Consider the following 21,253-nt stretch of genomic DNA (forward strand, 5'->3'; position numbering starts at 1 on the left):
TAGTAGTTTGTAGGTCTCTTGTGGCACTTGTGACACTTTGCCTTCCCGTTCAGTTTATCTGACAGACATGTGTTGAGCACCTGCTACGTGTGGATGATTAGGGAAGGGGAAGGAGGCATCCCAAAGATAACACCAAAATTGAGTCTTGAAGAGCTGCAGAAAGAGGGGTATGTGCGGAGGGGTGTCCCAGGTGGAGGAGACTGCACAAAGCTTTGAGGGCACGAACTGCAAGAGGGGTGCAAGGAACAACAGGCAGGCAAGACTGGAAACAATTGGTGGGGCCCAGCGCAAAATGAAAATGCAGGGCCCCTTGTTTAAAAAAATGGAAGAATTTCAAGAAGGCACTTGGACAGGTCTCACACTGATGATGCCAGTGGCATCACAAGGCTGGCCAGCCCCTGTGCAGTAAAAGTTTTGAGGCAAGGAGTGGCCAATGAGGAGACTGTAAAGGTGAAAAGGTCATATCATAGGGAGGAGCCTCATTAAGGAACTTGGACTTCACCCCTGCAGACCCAGAGGAACCACTGGAGGGTTTGAAGGGCTTGAAGCAGGGAGGGACCTATTTAGATTGACTGCTAGGAGAATGGATTCATGGGAGGTAAGACTGGAGACAGGGAGACTGTCAGGAAGTTATTATGCAGAGGTTAGGGCCTGACCTGGGACAAGACAGGGGAGGGGGGCAGGGCTGGATTTGAGAGATGTTTTAGAGGGAAATGGACAGAACTTGGCCATCAAATGGCCGTGTGGATGGGGGAAATAGACAGCAAGGATGAAACCTAGGTGGTTGGATTGGGAGTGTCACCACCTGCAACAGGGATGCAGGATGCTGAGCAGGTATTGGGAGGAGGGCATCTTGGCTTTGAACTTATGCAGTTAGTGGTGCTGGGAGGACCCCACGTGAAAAGTATGCAGGAGACACTTGGGTCTATAGCTTTGGAGTTCAGGGGAGCCCTGAGGCTAGGGATACAGCTTTGGAGAGCCACAGGCTGGCTGATCTGTAATCCATGCAGTGGCTGAAGCTGAGGGAGGGCATGAGACTGGGCAAGGAATGGCTAGAGTGAGGAGACTAGGTGGGCCAAGGATAGATCACTGGGGCTGAGTATGCCATTTGGGGCCCCTCCCTTTCCAGGATGTTAGCTCCTCCCCAAGGCTCCACCTGGTTCTTTCTAAAGAACCCCCCACCTCTGCCCCAGCACAGCACTTGGGACCCAGTAAATTTGTTACTGAACTGCATGGTGTGGTACAGCAGTGAGAAGACCCAGATTTCTGCCCAGTGAGATCTTGGACTATTTCCATAACCTCTGCCAGCCAGTTTCCTCAATGTGGAGATAGCACCTATCCTGATTATCTTGGTATTTCTGTTTATGGGCTTAAATGAACAAACTAGATGTATATAACTCTTTACAGTTTCCAACATGCTTTAATATATCTCTCAGGCTTTGCAGACTCGTGTGTGTGTGGGAACATTAATCGTCATTATTATAAAATGGGTTGAAAGATTTCCCTGGAAATGGCTCATAGGGCAGAACTAGGGGCCTCTTCAGGGCTCTCTCATGGGAATTTGGCTCCCATCTCAGAATCCTGACTCAGGCTGGAAGAATTGCTGGGGCTCCCCTGTGATTAAACAAACACTCACTGGGCTCCAACTATGTGTTCCTGGCTCCCTGGGACAGCCCAAGAAGCAGGCCCTGCCCCACCCTCAAGGTGGATCCCTCCTCCTTTAACCAACAGGTGGGGCAGGGCAGGGTAGGGCAGGGTGAGTTGGTGGAGGCAGAGACCACCAGCACGTCACCCCACCCACAGCGCCGGGGGCGGGGGGGTGACTCGTGTAACAGAAGGAGGTTTGAGGATAGCTGTGCCTTGCTGCTGGCCTCAGCTCAGGGTGGCTGCCCAAGCCAGCGTACGAGTGTGGGCTTTGGGCAGCGTTCTGCTGTGTTTGTCCTTTCCGAAGGCCAGAGGGAACCTCAGGGGGCCTACGGGCAGAGAAGCACATTAGTGGTCTGGCCTCCAGGGCATCAGGTCCTCGGGGCTGCCAGCCGTTGGAAGGTGGCATGTGGGATGCTTCTGACTGTGATTCTCACAATTCTCTGCTGATTTAGCAGATGGGACGCTGGCGAAAGGGCAGCACGTTGAGGGAAGTGGAGGACAGGGCAGGCCAGTGCCAGCTTTGGACGGGAAGTGCAGGGCCCCAGGGTGCTATGCCCGCAGGCTGCCTGACTATCCTTTGTTGTTGTTGTTAGCTTCCTTGTGAAGTGATAACCGTGCGCCACGTGCCCATGTAGACCTAAATATTTTACAAGCCTTATCTAATTTGATCCTTCCAACAACCATATGATGTGGGTACTCTTGTGAGCCAGATTTTAAAAGGTAAGGGAGCCAGGGTGCCTGGGTGGCTCAGATGGTTGAGCGTCTGCCTTCGGCTCAGGTCATGATCCCAGGGTCCTGGGATCGAGTCCCACATCGGGCTCCCTGCTCCTTGGGAGCCTGCTTCTCCCTCTGCCTCTCTCTCTCTCTCTCTTTCATGAATAAATAAATAAAATCTTTAAAAAAAATAAAAGGTAAGGGAGCCAAAGCTAAGTTCAGTAACTTGTCCAAGATCATATAGCTGGTAGTTGGTGGGGCTGGGATTCAAACCCGGCCTGTCAGGCTCCCCAGCCTGCATTCTTGTTCTCCGTGGGATGCGGCTTCTCCCTCAGCCCTACCTACCCGCTCACTCCACTCAGCCACCTCAGCTCTGGGTCTCGGGTCTCTCCTCCCTCCTCTTCAGCCTGATACCCACTTTCTCCCCAGTTGTTGTGCCAGATACTTGGAACCCCCCCTTGCAGACCCTGTCCCGTTCCAAAGTTCTTTCTTACCAGCCCTCATTCTGGGCAAGAACACCCATTACTTATCTTTCTACAATAGCCATAAAAAGGCTTACTTACCCTTGACATTCAAATAATCAATTTCTTTTATCCTCCATAGGTTATTACTTTATGGTCTGTGTTTCTGTGTGTTTGCTCACAGCCAGACCGACTGGGGTGTGTGTGTGTGAGCGTGCGTGCGCACGTGCATGTGCACGTGTCTGTGTGTGTGTGTGTGTGTGTGTGTGTGTGTGTGTGTCTGCCTGCTGGGCTGAAACCCTGGAAACTCAGCAGCCTCGGGTGGGCCTCTTGGTGTTTGTAGTGTGGTTTCTGGGTAGTTTTTATTCAGTCCCTCTCCATGCCTAGTCTGTGAGCACCTTGCAGGCAGGGAGTACAGGTGTGTTCATGTCTATAACCCCAGCACCTGTATGACACCTGACACTGAATGTCAGGTGCTTAATGGATGCTCATAAACGAAGGAATAAGAGGTGTGCTGTGTGCAGGCAGGCATTTAGTAATGAGTGGGGACTGGGGTCACTTGGTCTGGGGGAAGGGCTGCACCTTCCCCAGCTCTTTTCTGCATCCCTCCTTCTACAGCTCGGGACTTAGAACCAGCCCCCTGTAATCCAATGGGGCCCTGTGTCTTTGTGACACAATAGGGCACCAAGGCCCTCTGGGGCTCCCTAGGTGTATTTAACGTGCTTCCCTCAACAAGGACAAATTTCCGAAGATATGCACATTGCACGTTTGTATATGAAATATCATACTTGAAACTAGTTTTAGGGAGGTGCATTTATTTTGTTTATTTTTAAAGATTTTATGTATTTATTTTAGAGAGAGAGTGCGCTTGAGGGCAGGCGGGGGAAGGGGAGGGCAGGAGGAGAGGGAAGGAGAGAGAATCTCAAGTAGACCCGGTGCTGAGCTTGGAGTCCACCACGGGCCCAATCCCATGACCCTGAGACCACGACCTGAGCCGAAATCAAAAGTCAGCCACTCAACTGACTGAGCCAACCAGGCACTCCAAAGGAGGTGCATTTAAAGGTTAAAAAAATTATAAAGCAATAAAGCAGCCTGTTTAAAAGACATGCATAGTTTATAGCCTTATCTCAAACTCCCCTCCCAACACTGCTCTTCCCAGAAATAAATCCCCTGAAGGCCAAGGGTTGGGCGGGACTTCCCAGGCTGGTCCCTCTCAGGAGGGTGGGCCAGAGCTTCCACAGCCTGCTTTTGGTTCTGGTGGCCTTCTCCAGTGGCAGGCCACAGGTGGGTATCCACCGAATCCTGCCCACTGCAGTTCTCACTGGGGTGCCTTCTCCAAGGTGGGGGTCAGAGAACAGGATTCTGGCCCCCCCTATGTCCCAGGCAGCAGAAAGGCCTAGATTTTGGAGCCAAGGAGGCTGAGGGATGAGTGCCTCTAGTAGGAGCCCTTCTAGTACACATAGAATTGGTGACCTGACCCTTGGTTACTGTACCCCAGGTTGGGGCCCATCCCACCATCCCTCCAGTCTCTTCCTGACACCTGGGCTGGGATGAGTGTTTAGCCTCTTCTGGTGTCTTCTAGACTGGGCATCTGCTCTCAAAGAGATGGGGCTTTCAGAGAAAGTGACAGATCTAGAAAGCTGTGGGCACCTCCCTGAGACAACCTTGTAGCCTTCTTTTTTTTTTTTCAAAGATTTTATTTTTAAATAATCTTCATACCCAATGTGGGACTCAAGCCCACGACCCCGAAATCAAGAGTTGCATGCTCCACCGCCTGAGCCAGCCAGAGCTCCAACTGTGTGCACTTCTTACTGGAGGCCAGAGGACCTTGCAAAATAATATCCTTAATTCACATAAACCCCTGGGAAGATGATCATTAAGAGCAAGCCTGCTGTAGCTGAAATCACAAGTAAAATAGATGGGTTTTCTCTCACATTTACCTGACCCAGGAAGAGTGGGACACGGGCAACAGGCTAGATTAAGAATTTCTCAGGGAAAAGACGGGACTTTTATTTCCCATTTGTGTTGTGTTTAAAGTTTGCATTAAGTCCCTACTATGTCAGGTCTCTATCAGTGGTAGATAATTCTTGGCTCAAGGAGCTAAAATTCTCTAAGGGAGCCAAATGTATGACTAGATCATTACAACACTATATATGTATATATGTGTGCACATACACATATATATAATCAATTCTGGTATATATCATGTTTTTTGTTGGTTTTTGGGGGGGCAGCAAAGCAAGGTGATAGTACAAGCTCCCAAGGAGGGAGGGGACCCGAAGAGGTTTTGCTGGTATATATCACGTTAAATAGAAGCATATGAGCAAACTCTGTAGGACCAAAACAATTCCTGGTGGCATAGGAGGCATAATAATGAATTAGGGTCTTAAGGGATGAATAGGGGTTTGTCTTGGTTTACCCAGGAGGCTGTTCCTGACCAAGAGCACAGAATGCACTCCGAATCTCACCCTCCTGGACAGCTTCTGCACCCAGGAAGGTAGGCAGAGAAAGGGACTAGTGAGAGTATTCATGGAGGGTTGGGAGAGGCCCATCCCAAGAGGGCCAAGGCCCAGTGGGTTCCACTATGGGTAATGGGGAGGGGCCTTTGAAGGACTGTGCACTTGAGGCCTAGGGGCAGGATGGCTGTTTAGGAAGGCAGGGAATATGAACTCACAAGGCCATGAGAAGCTGAACCGAGTAGAAGCAGGGTTGGAAATGGTAGGGTGGGTTTGAGAGTTGGTTAGTTTGGGAGTTGTTTGAGGGGAGGAGGAACCCAAGGAAACGGGGAATCATTTGCCTTTTCTCCACCCAGTGCCTCACTCAGAGCCCGGCAAATACCCACTCAGTCCTTGGAGGAAGGTAGCTGGGTGGGTGGATTGAGCGTCAAAGCTGGGCAGCCCTGGGACAGGCAGCAGTGGGTACGCTGACCGTGCAGCGAATGTTTCCCACTCTCCAGGGATGCCTGCCCTAGGGGAGGGAGAATGCCAACGTGAGCCAGAGTGAGATGCAAAGGCAGCCCCGGGCGGGACACCATGCCAGGCCACGCACCACCTGGACTAATGCAGATTTGCAGGAGGGGTGGTCAGTGATCCGGGAGGATGTGTGTGCACACAACTCTGCCTTCATGCCTTTCCCTCTCTTCCCACCTCACAAATACAAATGCCCCCCTGCCCCTCTTTGAGGGTGGTTGGGTCTCAAGAGGCTGGCCCAGGGCAGCGCCAGTGACCACCGCACCCCCCAACTTGAGGAAGGGCCCCTCAGGTCAGGAGGGAACCCCAGCCACGCACCCTGTGCCCACTTGAGGAGCATTGAGCTTTGGGGTGGAGCGGACAGCCTGGGAACCGGTCTGCCAACCAGTTTAACCAGGGACTGGTTTCGGCTCCCGAGTTCAAAGAAGCTGGGGTGCACCCCGTCCCACCCGGCCAATGGGAGCAGCGGTGCTTAACCCTTTCTCCATTGTGCCTGGGGCAACGTCCAGAGGTGGTACGTGCTGGAGAGGGTCTGAGCCTCTTCGGGGCATGAAATGGGTGAGGGTGACCTTGGCTATGGCTGTGGGGTGCAACCAGGCCCATGATAATGGGGAAACAGGAGAGAGGCTCCCTTGTTTCCCCTCTCCAGACTTCCCTTGGGGTTTCCTCTTCTCTCGGAGGCGATCCCTGGAGGACCCTGGCTTCTGGGTGGGTGCAGGGGCACTGGGATTGGATTTCTGGAGTAATGAATATTCATCAGCCCGATCCGGCCTCTGCTTCTGTTTACTTAGCCGGGAGGGGCTGGGTTTCAGGTTCACCTTGACTCCCCAGAGCCGCAGTGGAGCAGGTACCCGCTCCTGCACCTGTTTCTCTTGCACCTGCCGTGCAGCTGCTCCCACCCAGCTCTCCTGGCCTGAGCCTTGCCCGGCGCGGCACCCTGGAGGCACCCCTGCCTCTCCCAGTCTCCTGCCTGAGCAGCTGCTACACTCAGCTCCTTCTCTGAGGAAGGTCTCGCCTCCAGCCCAAAGCAGTCAGGATTACAGGTACAGGAAGAGGGAGAGCGGGTGGGGAAACCAAGGCACAGAGCCCGGTCAGGGCACCCGGTTCTGCCTCTGTCGCTGACAAGCTTAACTGGGAAGGGGAGCCCAGGCAAGTGGGCTCCCATCTCTCCCTAGGTGGGTAGGCAGAAGTCAGACTCATCCCACCGGCTCTTGGAGTCAATCCAGGCCTCCAGCAGAGCTCTTTCTGGGAAAGTTTCAGTCCTGAGCAGTTCTCCATTAACGCTTGCTAAGCTGGAGCCTACCCCCCAGCCTGGAGGATGTTCCTGGCTATCTGATAGGGACGTCTCCCTGTTCCTCTCCTGGGTACCCCAGTCTTATCCAGAATGGAGAAGTGCCATCAGGGGCCCTGCGGAGGGATATGGGCTGGGGGGTTCTGAGTGTTGTCTTAAAGCCCAGAAGCTGACTTGCTTCCTCAACTCCCCTCCGCACCGCCCGCCCCCCCCCCCCCCCCCCCCCCCCCGCCCGCCACCTCCAACACAGTCAATGGTTAACTCATTCCAGCTCAGAAGGGGCCCTGCCCAGTCTGGACAAGAGCAGTTCACAGAACTCAGCCGGGGCAGTGGGGCCTGTCTTGGGCTGGCCACATGCTTGCCATAGGGTTGGCTGTCCTAGGGGAGGGGTGGCAGGCTGGGCTCTGAAATTGTGCAAAGAGCAGAGGTGTATTTAGCACCCTCAGGGCTGATTTCTATCTTCCCCCGGATTGCAGGGCCCCAGGGCAAGGGCCCAGCCCTCAGCTTGGCCAGCTAAGGGCCCCCGTGCAGGCCGACGGCGCGGCTCACCACATGTCACTAAATGCTGGGTCCGCTTGAAATCCCAAGTACACCCCCGCCCCAGCCCCCTCCGGCCTTCTGTGGCTCAGCCTGGGCATACAGTTGTAGCTATAGTGCTCTTTCCAACTTTCGATAGCTTTTGATATCACAGCACTTTTTTGATGTAAAGCAAATCAGATTTTATACTACCTTGGCGTGGCTCACTACTTAAAAGAATCTTATAGTTCGGTTAGTTTGTAAAACAAAGAATAGTCCTCTAATTTATCTGTTCTGTTCAGACTTTCATATGTCAGTCCTGCCGAAAAGGGGCAGACACCTCTTACTGGGGCTTCTATGTCCTCTTGGACAGAAGGAACAGCAAAAGGCATCTTAGACTAGAGTTCAAGGCCAACAGATGCCTTCGTGCCATGGTGGAGGCCCCAGGGCAGGGTCCAAGGGCTATTCCTGTTTCTCTGTGGTTTACTGATAAGTTCCTGGTGATCTGTCACTTCCTTCATTCCAAGGAGAGTTAAGCCCTGTGGATGCCGATCTGTGGCACCCGCTAAAGCAGGTGTGTTTTAGCCGCAGGGGCAGAAGAACGACCTCTCAAGGAGGTGGGCAGTCAGATGGTTACTGTCAGCTCACGAGCCGGATCCTCCACTCCCTGAGTTCCTCCCATCCAACCCTGGATGGGCGGTGGTGGGGTCATAGGCCTTGCCCCGGACCAGGCGAGTGGCACCCACGGGCCAAGCAAGTGCCCTCCCCACAACTCCTTCCAGAAACGGAACACCAAGTTCTGTGCAAGGTTGTGCTAAGCCTAGGCGGGGCAAGCTGCCAAAGCAGAACTCTCAGGCTGTCCCCTTCATGCACTCGCCTCTCCAGGGTGCCCTGAAAGTATTTCCCCGGCCACTCTCACCCCCTCCTCCGCTTTCTAAGTGGGAGCTGCACAAGATCTCCCCGGGGTTTCTCCCGCTACTTGAACTCAGCTGGAGGGACAGAGCTAGCAATGTGGGATCTACTTCCCATACAAGAGGTAGGAAGGAATCCATCAGGCATGCGCTCTGGGCATGAGGCTGAGTATGTGGAGGGACAGGGGACAACAGCAGCAACGGGCCCACGGAGGCAGACACTCAACCCATTCCAAGCCTAGGTCAGTATCCTGCTTTCTTTTTCCCCAAATTTGATTTGCTCCCCCTCTAAAAAAAAAAAAAAATCCACCCTCATTATGGAATGTCTAGAAATCAGAAATACTGGAAGAAAACATCCTCTATTCCTTCTCCGTAAAGAAAACCACTATTCATCATTTGTCGTATTTCTTTCTGGTCTTTTTAGAAAATGTAGTTAAGACTATCAGTTTTTAAAAGGAGGTGATCTATTCGCCTGTGTTTGGGCCGCCTGACCATCTAGCTTTCTGGGCTATTGCCCCCTCCCCAGGACCCTTCCCAGCCACATGCAGGGTCCTGAGAACCAGGACCTCTCCAGGCCCAGAGATGCCTTGATTTCTCACCCCTCGGCCTGCCCTTCCGCTGCTCAGAACTCCTCCAGTCTGCTGTCTCCTTCCATCTTACACGCCCCACCTGCCAACGATGTCCCAGCCGACTCATCTCCCAGAACTTCCACTAACTCAGACAGCACCTCTGTGGAAATGAGTAAAAGATGAGGCCACCTCCATGTGGGGCCACATCACCACAGGGCACATCGCTTGTCAGTGGAGAAGCCTGGATGTCAGCCCCCAAGCCCCACTTCCACTGGGTTCCTTGTGGAGAGTCTGGCCTGTGATAACCTTATCTCATGTGGACCTTGTGACCCCACCAAACCTCCCTCCAGATTTTCAGCTCCCCTGCAAACTCCTGTCCTCATGGAAGCTAGGTGGGGAAAGTAGCCGTCCCTCAGTAATTATTACCGTTATCATGTATTACTGTGCAGAGCGTGCCTCCCTCTGAGGGCAGGGACTAACGTTAGAGCTAAATGTTAGCGCGGAAAGGGACAGGTGAGGACACTGAGGTCCAGAGAAGTACCTTGCTAGAGGTCACGAGGCTGGTACAGTCCCCAGGACTTCCCCTGCCTGCCCTGAGGCTCCTCCCACTTAGAAAAAAACCACAACAGCTCCTTCACTCCTGGTCCCCACTGGGAAGTCCAAATTACTCTCCAAATCATAAATCCTCTTTATTTTGTAATGAATTCTAGGCAAAATGCACAGGGTGTTTCTGTCCATCTGATGCCACTCATTCCCCAGACCCCCCTCTTCTCCTGTTGTAGCGCTTATCTGAACCCCGGGTTCATTTGGCCCCCACCTTCAATCCTTTCGGGCCTGGACTCTTTTTTTTTTCTTTTAAGATTTTATTTTACTTATTTGACAGAGAGAGGGAACGTGAGAGAGGGAACACAGCAGGGGGAGTGGGAGAGGGAGAAGCAGGCTTCCCGCCGAGCAGGGAGCCCGATGCGGGGCTGGATCCCAGGACCCTGGGACCGTGACCTGAGCCGAAGGCAGACGCTTAACGACTGAGCCACCCAGGCGCTCCTCAGGCCTGGACCCTTAAAATAGCCTATGATTAGGAGTTTAGAGAGGGCTGCTCCAGGGCACCCCCTTTCTCCCCACTGACCCCTTTCACTGTCCCACCCCGCTCCTGCAGGAAGCACCCCTCTCGGCTCCAGGGACCACCATGACCGAGGCCGGCTGGTGGAAGCTGACCTTCCTCCGGAAAAAGAAATCAGCTCCCAAGGTGCTGTATGAGATCCCTGACACCTATGCTCAAACGGAGGGCAGCGCTGAGGCCCCGAGGCCCGAGGGCGGGGGCCCCAACGGCAACTTTAACACCCGCCTGGAGAAGATTGTGGACAAGAATACAAAAGGCAAGCACGTCAAAGTCTCCAATTCGGGCCGTTTCAAGGAGAAGAAGAAAGTCCGGGCCACGTTGGCAGAGAACCCCAACCTCTTTGACGACAGGGAGGGCAACGGACAGTGAGGGGGCCCAAGAAGGACGCGGACACCTCCCTACTCCTGCCGTCAGCCGGATCTGAGACAGGAGCTTGCCACGCCGGCCTCCTTGGCCACAGCTAACGCCCTGGGGGCAGTTGATGCCTGCTGGCAGGAAATGGCTGGTTTTAGGTTTGTATTTATGTGCCTCAGCTTTCTGGAAGGTCTGGGTTCTCCCAGGTTCCCCCCACGTCCCCCAGCACGTACAAAGGCACTCCAGTCCAAGGATGAAAAGTCCCACCCAGGAAGGACAGCCCTCCTCAAAGTCGTGGCGCCGGCAGGGAGGTGGGCATGGTGAGGGACGGAGGGAGGGGGCGGACAGATTTCGCCTCCTCCGGGGGGCACAGGGTCAAGGGTGAGTTTCGATTTCTGCTCCCACAACTGTTCCCTGGACCAATTCTGAGCGTGACTTTTCCTGAAGCCACATGATGGAGTGGTTTCCTGGAGCTGGAGGAGGCCGAGACCCTGAACTTGAGCTCACCTCCTACCACAAGAGGGAAATTTCCTGGAACTTGCTCCCAGGTGTGCAGGGAGAGGAGGTCACTGGCACTCTGGTGGGGAGGGGTGCTGCTGCAGAAATCCAGGTGAGGGACCCCAAGGGTTCCTGCACACCTCCTCAAAGGGATGCTGCACTGGCTCATGGGTCCAAATTTGGGGAGCAGGTAGGGAAGCTGTGGTAGGACCTAAAAGCAGTCAGCTCTCTTCTCCCCTCCTACTGGTATTTAAGAAGGACAAGCCCCAGAGATGAGTCCTGGAGCTTTGAATTTTGTTTAAAAAAATAGTAATTGTAGGTTTCTCTCTTTGTAATAAACAATGCTGCAAAAGCAGAGAACCTATTTATGCTTTTGTCTTACATTTCCTGAGGACTGTTTCTCATGCCTTTATTCCCTGCCTGTAAGTGAAGTGCTCAGGGTTCCTGTCAAGCATCAGGAAGGGTCCCCAGGGGGTGCCTGGCTGGCTCAGTCGGTAGAGCACGTGACTCTTGATCCGAGGGTTGTAAGTTCAAGCCCCACATTGGGTCTATAGATTATTAAAAATAAGATCTTTTTTATTAAAAAAGAAAGGGGGTTGTCAGTATAAAAATACAGCAAAGGAAGAGGCAGTTTCAGCTCAGTGGTCAACAGAGAGACCATCAGGGGCTCTAGAGAGTGGAGGAGACCTTTGGTGACTGACCCCACAGTTGCGGGTGTTTGGTTTAGGATCAGGACTCAAATTCTCGTTCCACCGCTTAGTAGCTGGGTGATTTGGGGAATACTTTTTTTTTTAAAGATTTTTATTTATTTATTTGACAGAGAGAGAGACAGAGAGAGAGGGAACACAAGCAGGGGGAGTGGGAGAGGGAGGAGCAGGCTTCCCGCTGAGCAGGGAGCCTGATGCGGGGCTCAATCCCAGGACCCTGGCATCACGACCTGAGCCGAACGACTTAACGACTTAACGCTTAACGACTGAGCCACCCAGGTGCCCAATACCTTTTTTTTTTTTAAAGATTTTATTTGAGAGAGAGAGAGACAGAGCATGAGAGGGAAGGGGTCAGAGGGAGAAGCATGCTCCCTGCTGAGCAGGGAATCCTGATGCGGGACTCGATCCCAAACTCTGGGATCATGACCTGAGCCGAAGGCAGTCGCCTAACCAATTGAGCCACCCAGGCGCCCTGGGGAATACTTTTTTATTTTTTTAAAGATTTTATTTATTCATTTGAGACACAGAGAGAGAGAGAGAGAGAGAAAGCATGAGCAGGGAGAGAGGCAGAGGGAGAGGGAGAAGCAGGCTTCTCGCTGAGCCAGGAGCCCGATGTGGGGCTCGATCCCAGGACCCTGGGATCATGACCTGAGCCGAAGGCAGACGCTTAACCATCGGAGGCACCCAGGCGCCCCGGGAATACTTTTTTAAAAACGTCCTCTGAACCTCGGGTTCCTCTTCTGTAATATGTATTTCGTGGGAATGGTCAGTATTAAGTGCCCCATAAGCAGTCCTATAGTAGGTGCTCAGTTAATATTGGTTTCCTCCCCCTTCCTTTATTAAGGAACTCCACCATAGCCCACAGCTTCTGGTTAAGGAAGAGGAAAGAGTATGCTTCCTGTGCTGTTAGGTCCAGATCTTTCTCAAGCCCCAGCAGCTGGGAGCTAGAAAAAATTGGGACACATATCTGGAGCTCTTGGAGGAACAGGGAGAAACCAAGGTGGCCACTAAGCAATGTGGTCCTGCAGCTTCCAGGTCAGTTTCTTGCAGGCTGTCGGGCCACCCCACCCCAGGGAGTGTTGCTCAGGAAATTTATTACCGCAACAAACAGACCCGTACAAGGGGACCTTTGTTGGGTGGCCTCACCCAGGCCAGGGGGAACTCTGAGGATGAGTGAGGGCCACCAGGAGCTGGAGGGAGGGAAGGCAGGCTGGTTCAAGCGTGTCCAAGGCCTCTTCCCCTATCCCTCCCACCACATAGAACTTTTTAGGGTCCTTCTGATTACCCAATCCATAAAATGTCCCATGGAGGAGCTGCCTTCCCCCCTACTCTAGCCCTGTCCACTGTGAATAGCCAGGGTTTGCCGAGAGCTTACAATGGACCAGGCCCTGTGGCAAGTACTCCATGAGGTTTCTTGGTGAGTCCCCTCATCACCTGAGACAGGTGCTGTCATTATCCCCATCTTCAAGCTGAGTTGAGGCTGAGAAGTGAAGCCACCTGCTTGCCACAGCGGAGCTGGGACTGAAGCCAGAGCTGGCCTGTGCAACGACTGCTGCCCACAGCCCCCTCCATGCTTGATTCGCTTCTGCTCAGGGGATGGGAAACTGAGGCTCAGAGCAAAGAAAGCAGTCCAGTCACCTTCTGCAGAAGGGGAGGTAGGGTGGCAGAGGGTAATGCCCGGGGCTGGGAATCCTGATTCTGGCACCAATGGGGGAAAGCTAACCAGCTCGGAGGCTGAGTGTCCTCTGAGACACCAGACCAGAGGGGCCTGCCACTTTAGCCCATCCTGAGGTTCCTTGACAGAGGTGGGGGCTGGGAATGAGGCTGGGCCCTGGGCCACCAAGCCCTGCTTCTACCAATACTGGCACCACACGGCTACCATTACCCCTCTTAGGTGAGAGGGTCTACAGCCCCTCTGCCTGGTGCGTGAGATCCTGCTCCAGCCTTTAAGTGGTGTCCGCAGGAATCTTCCAGGGAAACCCCCACATATATCCCTAAGCTGGGGGGGCAGGGGGTGGGTGTGTGCTAAAAGCCAAAGGGCAAACTGGCTGGCCAGGGAGTTGGAGGGAGGCAGCTGCAAGCTTTCATGAGGCCAGAGGAGGAGGAACCGAGAGTGCAAACACAGGCAGGAGCTGTGAGAGGCTACGGGTTATCGGCCACAGTTTCACTGGGACACGACCCAACAGGGGTAAGGGGGAGGCAGGAGGGGCCGGCTCCAACTGCCCAGGAGAGGCCAACCCTGGGCGGCAGGCTCCCCCTGCTGGCCGCCCTACCTCTAGGGAGAGGAGGAGTGAGGTGGGAGGGGGTCCCTTAACCCCCCCAACTTCCCTCCTTCCTGGGCTGGTGGGGGATGGGAGGAAGTGACCAGGCCAGGTTGAACATTAATGTCACACACGGCTGACGAAGTTTTATTACAGACTTGGCACAGTGATTGTCAAAGAACAGGAAAGGGACAGCTGAAAGCAGGCTCAGAGCTAGGGGGTGGAGGATACAGAGCTCCCAGTAACGGGACAAAGTACAGAAGGGCACCCCAGCACCCTCTCCTTCAGTGGCCACAGGGTTAGCATTGCGCCTTCCTGCACTTGGGCTTATGAGGGGGATCAACACCAAGAGGGCCTCCCTTGGAGGAACCACTTAATGGCAGACGCTGAAGCAGAGTACACACCCACACAGTGGAATGAAACCGTGTACAGACTTGGCAAGTTCCATGCCAACACGTACAAATAATAGTTCTCAGATTCTGGCTTAGTCACAGCAAACATTTACCCAGCCCGGCCTGTAGGCCATTCATTCAAGTTGTCCTTGTCACCAGACTTGTGCTCAAGGAGTGTGCAAATACGGTTCAGCCCAGGCTTGATGAAGAATCCAGTGGTGAGGGTGGGAGGTCGTTTGTTTGTGGAAGTTGGGGACAATGCATTCGGTCACTGGGGGGGGGGGGCACTTATTAAATGCAGAATGGGATTCATGGGTCTGAGGTGGGCTCCCAAGCGGTGTTGCTGCTGGTCTGTGGACCACACCGAGTAGATCTAAACCCGGGGTCTCAACTTTTGGCTGCACACAATTCCCTGGGGAGCTTTTAAGTTACCCGAAGTTCAGATCTCACTCAGACCAGTGAAATCACGTGTGATTAAAGCTCCCTGGGTAATTCCAGGATGGATGAAAACCTGTATCTAGGAGTCATCATCCACAGAGGCGGGGAGTAGGTGAAGGGGATGCCTGAGTAGTCAGAAAGGTATCATCTCTATAACAATTTTATACCTGGAAAATGAAATATACATATGTATGTGTATGTACGCACATCTGTAGCTCTCAGAAACAAATATGTTAAGTAAAGCTTGATTGAAATCTGCCTGGCTCATAGGTACCAGCACATGAGTCCCTTCTATAAAACTCCTGACTACCAGGGATCGAAAACTTCTGGAGACACTTGCTACCTAACAGTCCACTCCCTCTTAGGCAGCCCTGGTTGTCTGAAGTCTCTCCCCGAATTGAGAGAGGAAAATCTACGTTCATGCAACTCCCACCTCTGGGTTCCTTGGAGCTCCAGAGAATACATTTCATCTCTTTTCCACGTTGTTGTGCTTCAGATAACGGGAGGCAGTTATCAGTGGGGTACAGGGCTATAAAAATACCCTAGTAGTAAGTAAGTTAATGAAGCTTCCTTTAGTTGCAAGCAACAAAAAGTGATTCTGGCTAGTTCAAGCCAAAAACTTCCTTTAAAAAACAAAAACCAAAACAAAACCAGGGATGATGGGTGTTTTGAGGCAGGAGGAGGAGTTACACAGCCCAGACGTGGGAAGGAGGGATCCAAGGTCACTCAGGGAGTTACAGGAACAGCACCTGGAGGCTTGCTTCTTGGCTGCCATTGCCACCGTAGGACTTGGCTACAATCCCTCTCATGCTCTGGGTCTCTCCATTTCAAATTTCAAATTGTTGACAAGAAAAAAACGGATCGGCCAGATTGGCTCAGGTGCTTATGCTGGAACCAGTAAGCTTCGGGCAGTATGACTCAGTCATACCCTGGTGGACAGGGCCACGGGGGCCCACCCAGGGTCACTAGAAAAGGGAATCACACCAGCTACTACCTCTAGAGGGAGCTATTCCAATAAATCATACTCAAGGTCAAGAAAATAATTATGGGATTTTTTTTTTCCCATTTGTGATTCTCTACGCCACTGTTTATGCTCCACTAGACTACCTACTTGAGAGCCAACTGAAAGTACAGAATTCGGAGCTTGAACTCTGAAGAGCCTTAAATATAAGGGGTGGGGGGGGAAATAGGCTGAGTTCAGAAGGGTCCCTTTCACCACCCCACACCCTCTCTTAGCACCCGGCCCCAGGTCCAGTTGGTGCCAGCAGATTGGGAGTCAGGGTGCAAGTCTCTCATAGAGCCAGTCTTCCTCCCCACGGTGGGTCATGGGCCCCAAAGGGGAGTCTTCTGTTGGCAGGCCCCGCCGAAAGATGATCCGGTCATGCAGACGGTTGGTTTGGCCTTGCCAGAACTCCACTACGTGTGGGTACAAGATGTAGCCACCCCTTCAAGGAGAGGCAGTGGGTTTGGTGCTCTGTGCATTCTTCCAGCAGGTCACCCCCCAGTCCCCACCCCAGGCCATCTCAGGGCCCCTTGAAGGAAGCTGCTGGGATGAATCCAATGAGGATTTCTGGTGAGGGGTGGGGGGAGTGGATCTGTAATTCTGCAGATAGAGTGGTTTTGAGTAAACACGAGGGTTCCGGGGCCCCTGTCTGGACGACCACCAGATATCACTCACCAGTACTTTGGCTTTGGCACCTCTTGTTCTCGGTAGAGCTGCTCCAGTTCCTCATTTTTCTTTCTCAGATACTGTCCAGGGGAAGGAAATAGAGAAAGGCCCAGACCGGGTCAGTGATCACTTAATAACCATTTACTAAGCAATGTGCTGTGTGCCAGGCACTGGGGACGCAGGTGAGCAAGGGAGGCTGGCCTCTCTCCTCTGGGAGCACAGTCCAACCAGAGGGTCAGACAAAGGAAAACCATTACCCCCTCTCCCCTAGGGAGACCATCCTTTCATTTTGCTGGAGAGACAGGGCCCTGGCACCCCCAGGGGACAGCTGTTGGGGGATGAGCTAAGTCCCCTGCCACCCAGAGAACTAAGGAGGAGCCCAACTCACCTCCCGATCAGGGATCACAGAACTCTGGCGACTGACCACAGCCCCAATCTGGCTGCTCTTGGGGCGGGAGTGAAAGTAGCACTCAGCCTCCTCTTCAGGCAGCTTCTTCACGGAGCCCTCCACTCGCACCTGCTCAAGGATGGCCCTGGCTAGTTGGCATTCAATGCCATCTGCCCCCCCCCCCCCCACCAACACAGGCCCCCTTCCTCTCTTTCTTCCCTTCTCCACTGCCCCACCACTGCTGGCTCCAACTAGACCAGCTCATTAAGAAGCTATTTGAGAGGCAGGCTGTTTGTCCAGCCTGGGGCCCTCCACTGGGCTCACCCATAGCGGGCCCCAGGCTGTCCTGGGAATGCTCGCTCACCTGACGGTGGAGGGGCTCCCAGTAGAAGACAAGGGAAGCAAAGGGATTGGAGTCCTGGAAATGAAAGAGAATTCACAGTCGGCCATCCAAACAGCAGGGAGAACACCTCCACCATGCAGAAAGGAGGCAAGGAAGTCTGCAGCAGGCAGGCCCGCAGGGAATGCGTTCACTGTCACATCTCATTTACACCCTCAAAGGTATGCCTGCTTTTACAGGTGTGGAGACAGACTCCGAGAGGTTAAGGAACCTGCCCAAGTTCACACAGGAAGTGCTAGAGCCGTGCTGAAAACCTAAGCCAGATGGACACCAAAGTGAGGCTTGCCATTTCTCTCATCCATAGATTTGCAAGTCCTCAAAAATGCATCTGCGGCCGGCATGGACTCGGGGAGTCCTTTGGATTCATGAATCAAATGTACACAAAGTATCAACTCTGGGCTTGACACCAGGAGAGGTGCTGGGGGGACAACAGGGGTACACCGGAAGCAGCCTCTGCCACCACAGAGCTTACTGGGTGTTTAGCAGAGGAGACAAATATCCATCACATAAGCACACAAACAAATGCACACTTATAAACTGAAAAAAAGGCAGAAAGTAAAGTTATGAGTTACCACGAAGGTGAACAGCTGATGTAGCATGGGGATCGAGGACTTTTCCGAGGAGGCAACATGGGGGCTTAGGGCCAAAGGGACAAGAGCTACTTAGGGAAGCCGATGACAGAGGCGGCGTGGTCAGAGAGAGCACTCATTCACAGCAAAGAGAAGGGCAAGTGCCAAGGCCCACAGGCAGGACAGTGCCTGAGCACAGCCAGCAAAGGGGTTGGGGCGGGGGTGGCACCGGAGGGTGACGAAGGAAGCCAGGGCTGGCCCCTGCAGGCCCCTCACCAGCTCTTTTCCCTTCCGACTCTCAAAGTTAGTGAAGAAGCGGAAGCCGTCCTTGCCAAAGCCCTTCAGCAGCACCATGCGGGCAGAGGGTTTTCCGTCTCTGGGGCAAAGACCAGAGCATGTGGTCAGAACCCACATCACTGTCCTTGCTACCACCCCTCTCCCCAGGTGCTCCCCTGAGCTCCCCACACCTGTGCCCCCTTATTCTGCACTGTCTGGGCATGCAGGCTACCCATTCCCCCCACCCTGGGGATTTGTCCTAGAGGTGCATGTCATCACTGCCTGGGACCTGTTACGGACTAACTGTGTCTCCCTAAAATTCTAGGTTGAAGCCCTAACCCTCAATGTGGCTGTATTTGGAAATAGAGCTTTTAGGGAGGTAATTAAGATTAAATAAGGTCATAAAGGGGAGACTCTAATCCAATAGGCCTGGTGTCCAGAAAAGATATCTGTATCTCTTTCTCTCCTCCCCCCCCCCCCCCCCCCCCCCACCGCTCTCAGCACACAATCAGCCAATGCTTAGTGATCACAGAAGGGGTAGTTACATTAGGACCTCTGCTCAGAGCTCTGGGGGATATCCAGGGGCACAGTACTAGAGCCCTGCCTTCAAGGCCTGACACTTTTTTTTTTTAAGGATTTTATTTAGGGGCGCCTGGGTGGCTCAGTCCATTAAGCATCTGCCTTCGGTTCAGGTCATGATCCCAGGGTCCTGGGATCGAGCCCCGCATCGGGCTCCTTGCTCAGGGGGGAGGCTGCTTCCCCTCTCCCCCCTACCCCCACTCGTGCTCTCTCTCTCTCTCTCAAATAAATAAAATCTTTTTTTTGTTTTTAAAGATTGTATTTGACAGAGAGAGACACAGCGAGAGAGGGAACACAAGCAGGGGGAGTGGGAGAGAGAGAAGCAGGCCTCCCGCAGATCAGGGAGCCCGATGCAGGGCTCGATCCCAGGACCCTAGGATCGTGACCTGAGCTGAAGGCAGAAGCTTAACGACTGAGCCACCCAGGCGCCCCTAAATAAAATATTTTTTAAAAAGATTTTATTTATTTATTGGAGAGAGAGCGCATGTGTGCTTGCAAGCTGGGGAGGGAGTGGGAGGAGCAGAGGGAAAGGGAGAAGCAGACTCCCAGCTGAGCAGGGAGCCTGAGGCGGGGCTCAATCCCAAGACCCTGAGATCATGACCTGAGCTGAAACCAAGAGTCAGATGCTTAACCGACTGAGCCACCCAGGCACCCCAAGGCCTTACACTTTAATGAGGGGGGACAAGAGTTGAATAACAGGCTACTGGAAGAGGTGTCTCAGGGGTATATGATTGTCAAATAAATAATACAGCCGAGCACTGTGCTAGATTTCAGGAGAGGGAGAGAGCTTTATGGAGAGGTTCCAGGAGATGTAGCTCTTAAAGGACAGATGGGAACTGGGTAAATGGGGAAATAAGGGAGACAAGGGTTCTGGGGGTGAGTGCGTTAGGGGCAGAGATGAATGAGGCACTACATTTTATTACTGAAATGGAATTAAGTGAAGTGTGATCTTTGACTTACAGATAAGGACACCGAGGCCCAGAGAGGACAAGTAACTTGTCTGAGGCCACACAGCATGTTAGTAACACAGCTATAACCATAAATTTGCATTCCACCAAGTTGAGAGCTTCCTAAGTTTCCTACTTCACCTGTACCCACCCACAGACAGGCCCACGGCTATGCCCACCTGGTGCAGGTAGCCAGACACATGGCATTAGCCTCCCCTATGTCAGGACACTGAACAGCCTCTTCAAACCAGGCAGCAAACTGCTTCATGGGGTCCAGGGAGGTCAGCTGAGTCTCCTCAAATGCCTGGGAAAGGAGATTTTATTTAATAAACACATATAATTCTTACTGTGTATGTGGTACTCTTCCAGGCACTTTTCATAACAAAAAACAGTACCCAGGAAGTAGGTTCTGCTAGCTCTATTTTACAGGTGAGGACAGAGGCATAAAAACGTGGTGTAACTCACCAGGTCCCACAGTAGTGATGGATGACTCAGTTTCGTGTCATGAGTGTCAAACCTATCACTTGGGGAGCATTAAAAAAAAAAAAGCCATATTCCTCAGCTCCACCCCCACAAATTCTCAGTAGGTCTGAGGTTCAGTGAAAAACTGTATGTTTAACAAGTATTTCTGGAAATGCTCACACACAACTAGATTTAGAAACTGCAGCTCCAGCATCAATTCCAAAAGAGTTCTGTTGGTTTCTCCTATGAGGACGGATAAGGAAAAGAACTTCTCCAAAAGGTAAGGGGAAGGACTGACAGCAGTGAGATCTAGGAGCTTTCTCCTCCCCTCCCTCCGTGAGTCAGTACTCCTCCCCCATGTGTTACTTATCAAATATTTAGAAGCTGATTATCACTGTTCTAAGCACTTTGCAAATATCAAAGTCCACAACATCCCTGCGAGTTAGGTACTCACTTCCCAGGTGAGGAAACTGAGGCCCAGAGAGGTTGTTAATGACCCAAGTGATGCACCCCGTGAGTGGCAGGATCCACCCCGGGCCGCCTGCAGAGCTCGCGCTCTCACCCACTGCAACCTGCTGCCTGTCTTCGTCCTTGTTTCCCCAGAGCCCTTCCTCCCCTCATTGGTTGTCTTGGCACCCCCTTCTCCTACGGGGTGACCTCAAACCCACCCCATGGGGTTCCTCCCCTCGCGGGATGACTCGGGGACCCCTCCCAGCGGGAGGCCCTGCCCCGGTGGCCGCACCTCTCGGTCCCCGCGGTAACTCTTGCGCATAGGGCCCAGGTCCATCACGCCACCGCCACTGCACAGTTTGTGGAGGTAGCGAGGCCACTCGGCAGGTCGCCCGAACGTCACGGTGACGCTTCGCAGCCCGCACGTCATGAGGCCGCCAGCCACGTGACCCGGCGTTGCCCAGCGCTGGGTTCCGTTGGGTTCGGAACCAGTTTCTCAGCCCGGGAGTTTACCCGGGGGTTAGGAAGAATTCGCCAGTCGCCAGGCCCTGCTAACAGGTCCTAAGTCCTCGGAGCCAATGGGAGCTCAGGGTCGGAGGAGGGAGACAGGCGCGGAGAGGCCATTGGTTGGAGCTGTCCGGGAGCGAGGCCAATTAGAGCGAGAA

The 21,253-nt window shown here is 53.2% G+C and overlaps 2 protein-coding genes across 6 annotated transcripts; one reads left to right on the forward strand and one right to left on the reverse strand.

Moving 5' to 3' along the window:
• Positions 1-15: 15 nt before the first annotated feature.
• Positions 16-21,146, reverse strand: PNPO (pyridoxamine 5'-phosphate oxidase). Of its 3 annotated transcripts, none has more exons than XM_027626018.1 (7): positions 20,881-21,146; positions 19,856-19,980; positions 18,151-18,250; positions 17,270-17,323; positions 16,906-17,034; positions 16,527-16,597; positions 16-153 (listed from the first exon to the last, which is right to left on the reverse strand). In XM_027626018.1, exons 1-7 carry the CDS (start codon positions 21,016-21,018, stop codon positions 84-86), a joined length of 687 nt encoding a protein of 228 aa, XP_027481819.1. In that variant the 5' UTR covers positions 21,019-21,146; the 3' UTR covers positions 16-83. The 3 variants fall into 3 exon arrangements, with proteins under 3 accessions (XP_027481819.1, XP_027481816.1, XP_027481817.1); XM_027626015.2 differs by lacking the exon at positions 16-153 and adding an exon at positions 14,145-16,293; XM_027626016.2 differs by lacking the exons at positions 16-153; positions 17,270-17,323 and adding an exon at positions 14,145-16,293.
• PRR15L (proline rich 15 like) lies at positions 134-11,775 on the forward strand. Of its 3 annotated transcripts, XM_027626020.1 has the most exons (3): positions 134-167; positions 6,604-6,834; positions 10,235-11,774. In XM_027626020.1, exon 3 carries the CDS (start codon positions 10,265-10,267, stop codon positions 10,565-10,567), a length of 303 nt encoding a protein of 100 aa, XP_027481821.1. In that variant the 5' UTR covers positions 134-167; positions 6,604-6,834; positions 10,235-10,264; the 3' UTR covers positions 10,568-11,774. The 3 variants fall into 3 exon arrangements, with proteins under 3 accessions (XP_027481821.1, XP_027481820.1, XP_027481822.1); XM_027626019.1 differs by lacking the exon at positions 134-167 and having other exon boundaries at positions 6,474-6,834; XM_027626021.2 differs by lacking the exons at positions 134-167; positions 6,604-6,834 and adding an exon at positions 7,389-8,751 and having other exon boundaries at positions 10,235-11,775.
• Positions 21,147-21,253: the final 107 nt, after the last annotated feature.

This window comes from Zalophus californianus, chromosome 16 (genome assembly GCF_009762305.2).
Source record: "Zalophus californianus isolate mZalCal1 chromosome 16, mZalCal1.pri.v2, whole genome shotgun sequence".
In the NCBI taxonomy this organism is placed as follows: domain Eukaryota; kingdom Metazoa; phylum Chordata; class Mammalia; order Carnivora; family Otariidae; genus Zalophus; species Zalophus californianus.